This window comes from Carlito syrichta, unplaced genomic scaffold (assembly GCF_000164805.1).
Source record: "Carlito syrichta isolate Samal-C Ts95f unplaced genomic scaffold, Tarsius_syrichta-2.0.1 Scaffold258652, whole genome shotgun sequence".
Taxonomy (NCBI): Eukaryota; Metazoa; Chordata; class Mammalia; order Primates; family Tarsiidae; genus Carlito; species Carlito syrichta.
Window position 1 is genome coordinate 159,960 of NW_007202748.1, and position 9,415 is coordinate 169,374.

A 9,415-nucleotide genomic window follows, 5' to 3' on the forward strand; every position below is an offset into this window, starting at 1 on the left:
TGCCACACAAGCTGTAGCTGTCATCATGCTACATTTTTTAATGATTTTTGATGATTTCCTTAAGAACAGAACATGTCAGGCTCATTTTTGCATCACCAGCGCCTACATGTAGATACTCAATAGATACTCAATTTATAAGAAAGAAAACCATTATTTTAAATCCGCTGTTTCCCTGAGTGAACATTCATTCTGGCAACACATTGCCCCTTAGAATTATTAGCAACTATAACACAATCATCTTTTCTAAAAGCCAAATCAACTTCTGATAATGTAGTTGCTTTCAACAGCCCATAATTTTCAAGTACATCTGTCATTCATGTGCTATTGAACTAGAGACAATTACCAGGCACAGTAGCTCACACCTGTAATCCCAGCACATTGAGAGGCAGAGGTGAAAGGACTGCCTGAGTCCGATGGTTCGAGGCCAGCCTGGGCAACTTGGTGAGACCTCATCTCTACAATAAATTAAAAAATTAGCCAGGCATGGTGGCTCGCGCCTGTGGTTCCAGCTACTTGAAAGGCTGAGGTAGAAGTATCACCTGAGTCCAGCAGATCGAGGCTGCAAAGGCCATGAGCGTGCCACTGTACTCTAGCCTGGATGACAGAGTAAGACTCTTACTCAAAAAAAAAAAAAATCCTCTCAGTTCTTCAAACTCAAACCATTTTTGTTTAGATAATGATTATTCTGTAACACTAAACAATAAATGCTTTTATATCTGCTCCAAAAGTGTAACATGTGGCCTTAGATATGCTGGGTAAAGTATACTGGGAGTACTCAAATGTAAGATGTAGTCACTACAACTCTCCATTCATCCTCTACTACTAAAGATTTTTGTCATCATAGATTGTTGCCTAAAGTCTCAGGTATAGGTGTTGTTCCATCCTGCATCAAGGTACTCCGAAATGAAATTCCCTGTCTCCACCCCCTCAGCTACCATGTTCATACAACATACCCCACAGAACATCGTATCTATCTTCTGCACTTACATAAACCAACACAGCTGACAGATTCAACTCAAAACCTTAAACAGTAAACACACAGGAAGCAATGTCTTCAAAGGTAGCACCATCCCTGCATGACTACAGTCTATTTTCTAGTCCCTTCCACCCTCATGAGCCTGGGGTATACAATTTCTGTTATCCATGAGATCAGCTGAGGAGAGAAAACTGATCTCACACATGACCTTGACCTTATTTGTGAACAACAGAAAATATTTAACAGCAGTGATGTAGACAAGTTACCAAGGCACTGAGAACCTAAACATTGTATCATGAGAAACTCACCTGCTTAGGCTGATTTACAAAGGCAGAAAGTCCTGGCTTCACAGAATCAAAAATTTCTCCTTCTAGAATTGGAAGTTGTCCTATTTTGTCCATGGAACAAAAGAGGAAAGAGAGCTGATGACTAAAGTTAGGCTGCTTCAGAGGCTGGGCTCTGTAAACTGTCCTGGCTTGAGACATTAATCTGCTTTTCCCCTAAGCTATTCCAAATGAGTCCACTTGTGAGGAATGTCTTGCAGGAGTACTGGAAAAGAGAACAGAGCAGCCCTTAAGGGTACTGCTGCCATTTCTCTGGTGAACACCTAGTTCCTCTCCTTTTCCCAGGTTCTACAGGTAACCTGAGGAGAGAACACGGACAATTCAGAGAAAGTGTATCTTCAGAATCCCCTCAGCACCTTGTCCAAGGATGGAAGTGAAACTTTCATGTGGTCCTTCTCCCAGAACCACTCCTAATATTCTCAGTATTCTAGACCCCTGGAGTATTAACCACTTTTAGAGAAAAGGAAGAACAAATTACAACTACTCTTTATGGATATATGGATTTCAGAATACAGGCAGCAAGATCTCTCTTAATTTCACATTGAATTAAACCATGTGTTCAATTATAGTCCAAAGTTCTCTGAAGAAAGACATTCACTAGCTATAAGATTGTGTAATTCACATAATAAGCTCTCAGCACATTAGTTTCTGGCAGGAGATGATAAAGTACAGATATACAGACTCTGCTAAGGGTCCCAGTTGAACTTACCTGGTATTTTCTGCACAAAGGTATAAACATGAATCCGTGTTCCAGTGCTCCCTGCATCAAACATAATTCCATACAAGGTGCTAGCACTGACATTGATGGGGCACATGGAAGACAAGAAGACACCCTCAAACCAAGTCTGCTGGTCCCTGTGAAAGACAGTGCTGCAACCACAGGATACCACCAGCATGAAAAAGACTGTACCCCAGGAAGTGGCCATTCTCTTCCCAAGATGTGGTTGGGTCTAGGCTTTTGTTGCAGAAGCAGTCCTGCTCACACATCTGCAGTGATTTATAGGACAAAGACACACAGATTAGACCAACTGGCTTTTTAGGTTACACCTGTACAAAAAGAAACACCCAATCCTGTGTTCCTTCTCTTTCTAATAACCAGTACAACAAGCTAAACCAGGATGAAATAGGCTTAACACCTTTTCTGAAGGGTATCTGGTTCCAAAAGGAAGTTGGGGTTTAAAACATATTTTCCCAGGCCAGGAGCAATGGCTCATGTCAATAATTCCAGCACTTTGGGAGGCCAGGGTGAGAGGATTGCCTGGGCCCACGGGTTCGAGACCAGCCTGGGCAACTTGGCGAGACCTCATCTCTTCAATAAATAAATAAATAATTAGCTGAGTGTGGTGGTGCGTGCCTGTAGTTCCAGGTTAGAATGCTGAGGCAGAAGGATTACCTGAGCCCAGCAGGTCAAGGCTGCAGTGGTCATGAGTTCCACTGCATTCCAGGCTGGGCAACAGAGTGAAACTCCAACTCAAAAAAAATAATAATAATAAAATATATTTTCCCATGCTTCGCTTTTTAAAAATTGATGCATAATTGTACATATTTATGAAGTACAAGTGACATTTTGACGCACACTGCCTGAGCCCGCGGGTTTGAGACCTACCTGGGCAACTTAGCGAGACCTCATCTCTACAATAAAAAAAAAATTAGTCGGGCATAGTAGCGCGCACCTGTAATTCCAGCTATTTGGAAGGCTGAGACGGAAGGATCGCCGGAGCCCAGCAGGTAGAGGCTGCGGTGGCCGGGAACAGCCACTGCACTCCAGTCTGGGCGACAGAGTGAGACTCCAACTCAAAAGAAAAAAAAAAGAAATACGCACACATGTGTAATGATAAATCAGGGTATTCAGGATATACATCGCCTCAAACACTTATCATTTCTTTGTGTTGGGAACATTTCAAATCCTCTCTTCTAGCCATTTTGAAACATATAATAAATTATTTGAAATTTATTTATTTATTTGAGTCAGAGTCTCACTCTGTTGCCCAGGCCAGAGTACAGTGGCACGCTCACGGCTACCACAGCCTCGACCTGCTGGGCTCAGGTGATCTTTCCGCCTCAGCCTTCCAAGTTGCTGGAAATACAGGCGCATGCCACCACACCTGGCTAATTCTTTGATTTATTGTAGAGTTGAGGTCTCACCAAGTTGCCCAGGCTGGTCTCGAACCAGTAGGCTCAGGTAATCCTCTCGCCTCTCAAAGTGCGAGGATTATAGGTGTGAGCTACCATGTCCCACCAAATTATTAATTTTAGTCACCCTACTATGCTATCAAATGCTAGAACTTATTCTTCTACCAAACTCTGTTTGTGCCATTAACCTTTTCTTCATCCTGCTTCCCCAACTGTCCTAGCCTCTAGCAACTATCATTCTACTCTCTATTTCCATGATATCAACTTTTTTAGCTCTCACATATGAATAAAAACATGCAAAATTTGTCTCTTTTTTTTTTTTTGAGTTGGAGTCTCACTCTGTCGCCCAGACTGGAGTGCAGTGGCCGCTCCTGGCCACCGCAGCCTCGACCTGCTGGGCTCCGGCGAACCTTCCATCTCAGCCTTCCCAGTAGCTGGAATTACAGGCATGCGCTACCATGCCTGGCTGATTTTTTGATTTATTGTAGAGATGAGGTCTCGCGCCCAGGCGGGTCTGGAACCCGCGGGCTCAGGCAATCCACTCACCTCAGCCTCCAAAAGGCGCGGGATTACAGGCTGAGCCACCGAGCCGGCTTGTCTCTTTTTTTATGCAGGGTCTCAATCTGTCACCCAGGCTGGAGTACATAGTTTACTGCAGCCTGGATCTCCTGGGCTCAAGAGTCCTCCTGCCTCTGTCTCCTGAGTAGCTAGGACTACGGCACACCACTATACCTGGCTAAACTTTTAATTTTTTCTTTTGTTTGTTTGTTGCTTGTTTTTAGAGATGGGCTCTCACTATGTTGCCCAGGCTGGTCTCAAACTCCCAGGCTCAAGTGAACCTCCTGCCTAATTAAGGCATGAGCTACTACACTTGGCCTGGCTTATTTCACTTAACATAATGACCTGTTTTGTTTTTAATGAAAGGGTGGTTCTCACATATTCAAAGGCTCTCTGCCACGCTGTTCCTAATGTTAGTCTAATTTTCTTCTTTGCAATTTGATTATTTTGACAATTTGCCTTTAGATTATAAACTAAAACACCTCCCTCCCTCTCTTCTTTTAATTGATAGATAAAAAACTTCAACCCAAAAAGAAAGAGCAACAACAACAACAAAAAAAACTTCAACTTGTGAGTTAAAGTTACGAACAAGTTATGAAGAACATCATTAGCGTGTTCACAGTCTTCAAAAATTAGGCCACTGGGACCTCAGATTAGATGCCAAGGTGGGAAGATCACTTTAGAGTACGAGTTTGAGACTAGTCTGGACAACATAGCAAAACGCTGTCTCTACAAAAAAATATTTTAAAAAATTAGCCAAGGCTGGGTGCAGTGGCTCATTCCTGTAATTATAGCACTCTGGGAAGCCGAGAGGGGAGGATCACTTGAGTCCACGAGTTCAAGACCAGCTTGGATAACATAGTGAAAAAAAAAAAAAACTAGGTGGACATGGTATTATAGTCCCAGTTACTCGAGAGACTGAGGTGGAGGATCACTTGAGCCCAAGAGGTCAAGGCCCAGCTACTCAGGAGACTAAGGCAAGAGCATTACTTGAGCTCAGAAGTTTGAGGCTGCAGTAAGCTATGATCTAGTCTAGGTGACAGAGCAAGACTTTGACTAAAAAAATAATAATTATTAAATCAGTGGACTGCCATTAGTGTATGGCCAGTGACTTGAACACATAAGCACACTTTAAGGAAATAAACTTAATTTTAAAACACTTAAATAGATCATCATGGGTTTTTTTTTTTAATGTTTCTCTTCCTTTTTTTCTTATACTGCTTTTTGCAGAAATTGGAAACCATTATGGTTTTTAAAATAGCCTCCACAGGTTTCAGGCCACATTATCACCATAAGCATTTAAGAGAGATGGGCAAATTAACACAGAGAGGTTCTCTGACTTGCTGACAGTCATAAAAAGTGACAGTCATAAAGCAACAGATACAGATTAGAAATCAGTCTTCACTCTTGCCAGCCCTTTTTCCTGGGTCCAAAATGCCTACAGCAAGTTACTTCCCATACTTCTTAATGTGTCCATAGCAGCAACAAAAAACTTAGAGTGCTCAGAATTATTTGTTTTGAATTTGTATTATGGTAGGTTGAATACAAATGATGCTGAAAATCAATACATGGAACACATGTGGAGAAAGCATAAAGGCTCAGGTCAGAGGACCTGGGTTTCTGTACCTATCAGGTAGCTATCAGGTAGCTGTATGATCTTGGAGCAAGCCATTTAACTTCTCTGAGACTCCATTTCCTCATCTGTAAAATGGGAATAAGCATACCTATCCTACCTTCCTTCCCTGCTTATTAGGAAAATCAAAGATTACACACACACACACACACACACACACACACACACATATACACACGTCTATATGTACACACATACATGTACATGTATATATGTATTTTTTTGTTTTTAAATTACAGTGCATTGTTCAACTATCAAGTAATATCTTTTTGTATTTTCCCAGGATGTGGAAAGTGGTGAGAATGAATTTGTTATTATCACACTGAAAAATAGTTTTTAAAGTACATAAGAGCCTTTTCCCCTATTATTCTGTAACAAAGCCATTACAGTGAGTTAGAATGTTCTTGAAGTTGTGATTTTAAAAAAATTTTTTTGGTAATGTTCACTGAAATGATGAAATCCATTCTACAAAGTTGCTTTAGCAGTAACACAAAAAACTTAAGTGCTTTTTGTTTTGGTGATCTGTAGCTGATCTTCTATAAAGCTCAGACTGGGTCCTAAGATCTCATCTGTAAAAGATAACTAGAGTTCTCAAGGCCAGAGTTTCTTAACCTTAGCACTACTGACATCTGGGGCCAGATAATTCTGTGTGTCCTGTGTATGGCAGGATGTTCAGCAGTATCTAAACATCCTACCAATCAGCAGCACATGCCAGTGCTCCATCCTTTCACACCAGTTGTGAAAACCAAAAATGTCTCCAGACATTGCCACCTGTCTACTAGCTATTTTCTCTGCTCTATATAGTTACATATAAACATGTTTTTATATATTTTATTCATATATATTTTAAAATATTTATTTTTAAATATTTTTACATAGATATATATTTCATAGATATAAATATATATTTTCTCTGCTCTAGACTATATTTTCTCCTGGCATTAATGAATAATGCCATATCTATCCTCTAACAGTTAAAGCTTTCTTAATTGCCCCTTACGTACTTTGCTCAAAACAGTCTTGGGTCTTCTGATCCAGCTTTCATTTCTGGATCTCTTATGCAAGTCTGGTTAAGCAACAAGATCTGGTTCCAAAGTTCCAGATCTTGGAACTTCATTACACAGACCCTTCATCTCTATCAGAACACTTCACATAACTGGAATACAGATTTAAGGACTCTCAATCATCTCAGATTCGTTGAGTATCTAGGGTTTATCAAAAATGCCTTCTCCCCACAGGTGACATATTATATGAAATAAAGCAAATTAAAGTTGATTGTATTTGGGAATTAGAGTTGGTCTAAGTCACTACAAGTGCGGAGTTGAAACCATCAGTTTGAATACTATTCAAGGCTGAACTTCAATCCCATAATTAAGAATGAGAATTTACAGCCAGGTTCAGTGGCTCAGCCTGTAATCCCGCACCTTTGGGAGGCTGAGGTGAGTAGATTGCCTGAGCCCGCGGGTTCGGGACCCACCTGGGCAGGCAAGACCTCATCTCTACAATAAATCAAAAAATCAGCCGGGCGTGGTAGTACGCGCCTGTAATTCCAGCTACTCGGAAGGCTGAGGCGGAAGCATCGCCGGAGCCCAGCAGGTCGAGGCTGCGGTGGCTGGGAGCGGCCACTGCATTCCAGTCTGGGCGACAGAGTGAGACTCCAACTCAAAAAAAAAAAAGAATGAGAGCTTAGGCCAGGTGCGGTGGCTCAAACCTGTAATCCCAGCACTTTGAATTGAAGTGAATAACTGAAAACAGAAACAGCTTTTCAAATCCTCTGAGGATCAACAGTTCCTGGCTTTATCCAACTCTTGGTCTCTCTTTTCCCTCAGAAAGTGAATTAGAGGTGCTCTGGACACTAGCTTTCCTCTATCTCTGTGACTACAGTTTCTTCAGGGGTCACCCACATTTTGTATATTGTTGCAGTTTCTGAAAAGCCTCTCTAGTTTCTATTTCTACTTACCAAACATTTGTTTTTCTTCCAACAGAGATTTCAAGGGATAAAAAGGTCTCCTAGGTATCCACTTTCATGGGGTAAAAATTGCAGAGTCATGCCAGGTGTTCAGTGTAAAACCAAACAGTAGATTTTAGAGAAGCTCAGGATGAACACATAAAGTGCCCTTTCTGCTCTCAGCAACTACCTTCTAATGCTGCTTCCAACCTCACTTTCTGTCAAGAATAGTTTACTCTTAAAATATTAGGAAAGCTTACAATTCAGAGTTTATAGAATGGCATCCTATTTACCATGACCTCAGTCTGCACAGCTTGTTCATTCATTTTGTTAAAATCTCTGCTCAAATGTCACCTTCTCAGTGACACCTTCTTTGTCCACTGTATTTAAAATTATAACCTACTAGGCCACATGCACATTGTTCCACCTTCCTTCCCTGTTTATTTTTTTCCCTGTAGCGCTTTTTACCTTCTACACACTATATAATTTAACACTTTTATTTTCATATCCCATTTCCCCCACTCCAACTCCTATGTGAGCTATACATAGGCAGTAAATTTTGTGTTATGTTTTTGATGTGTTCCTATTTCTGGAACAGTGCTAGCACATAGTAGCTGCTGAATAAGTACTCCAAAGGAATAAACAATGATCCAGTAACTCAGGCATTAGATTTCACCCATTTAACAAGACTATAATAGCTGACATCTTTCCAAAGAGAGATTAATTACCCACCCATTGAAAAAAAATCACAATTCCAAGTTTCCCCAAATTTCTCAATGATATAAAAGTGACATTTGTCTAATGTGTCAAGTTTTATACACATTTTGAAATAATGCATGGTCTAGTTCACTTTTTATAGACCAGAGAGTATGTATACACTGTCATATTTAAATCCACTTTTTTTTTTCTTTTTAAAGTCAGAGTCTCACTCTATCGCCCAGGAGTGCTCAGGCAATCCTTCCATCTCAGCCTTCTTAAATAGCTGGAACCATAGGCATGTGCCACCACCATGCCCAGCTAATTTTTTGATTTATTGTAGAGACAAGGTCTCGCCATGCTGCTCAGGCTGGTCTCAAACTCCCAAACTCAGCAATCCTCTCGTCTCCGCCTCCCAAAGTGCTGGGATTACAGGCATGAGCCAACACACCCGGCCTTAAATCCATTCTTTTCATAATTAGCCTTCTTAGTATCTTTTGCTTACTATCTCTTGTTCACCCACAAAAAAGTGCCCTCTTCAATTATTTTCTTTGAGACTTTGGTGCTAGCTAGTGTTTGGCATTATGCCCTTCTTCTGAGGTCTTTTCAGGTTCTCATTGTATCTGGAGTGAATACAGATCTTCCCCACTTGGCCTTCCCAGAGCTTCACACTCTGGCTTCCCTTCTCCCACATCACCCAGAGCCTCAACCCCAGAGGACCTGGACCCCATGTGGGTGCTCACCTGCTCATGTCTGCCTGCTCCGGTGAATCCTTGCTTTCAATGTGAGTTGCCTTTTGCTCTTTGCTCCTATTTCAGCTCTTCTGAATCATGCTAGCCTCATGAGCCACATTCACCTTTGTTCTAGTTTGGAACTCTGTGGCATTTTGCTAACTCACTCCCTTATCCTTCATTCCTCCCTCACTCACCTTTTCTCTGGGTACACAATTGCCTGGTTCATCTACTTTTATGATGGTTAAGTGCAACCTAGTAGACTTATTGCTTATAGGGTAGTAACTCATTTCTGCGTTTTTATGTTGGCCAAATAGAAAAGTTAACTTCTTAACATTCTAACCCTGAGATAGAATTTATAACTGGGTTCTGAATTGTCTCATTAATAAGCATTTA

At 41.1% G+C, this 9,415-nt stretch overlaps 1 protein-coding gene across 2 annotated transcripts in view; it reads right to left on the reverse strand.

Annotated features, from left to right (window-relative positions):
* The window catches only part of ENTPD5 (ectonucleoside triphosphate diphosphohydrolase 5), a 22,178-nt gene extending 19,863 nt beyond the window's left edge, over positions 1 to 2,315 (reverse strand). For both annotated transcript variants that reach the window (XM_021709600.1, XM_021709599.1), the window contains exons 1-2: positions 2,030 to 2,315; positions 1,285 to 1,364 (exon numbers count right to left, since the gene is read on the reverse strand). In XM_021709600.1, the coding sequence (XP_021565275.1) occupies positions 1,285 to 1,364; positions 2,030 to 2,246 (297 nt within the window). In that variant the 5' untranslated portion in view covers positions 2,247 to 2,315. The remainder of the gene's footprint in view (positions 1 to 1,284; positions 1,365 to 2,029) is intronic.
* Between the last annotated feature and the right edge of the window lie 7,100 nt (positions 2,316 to 9,415).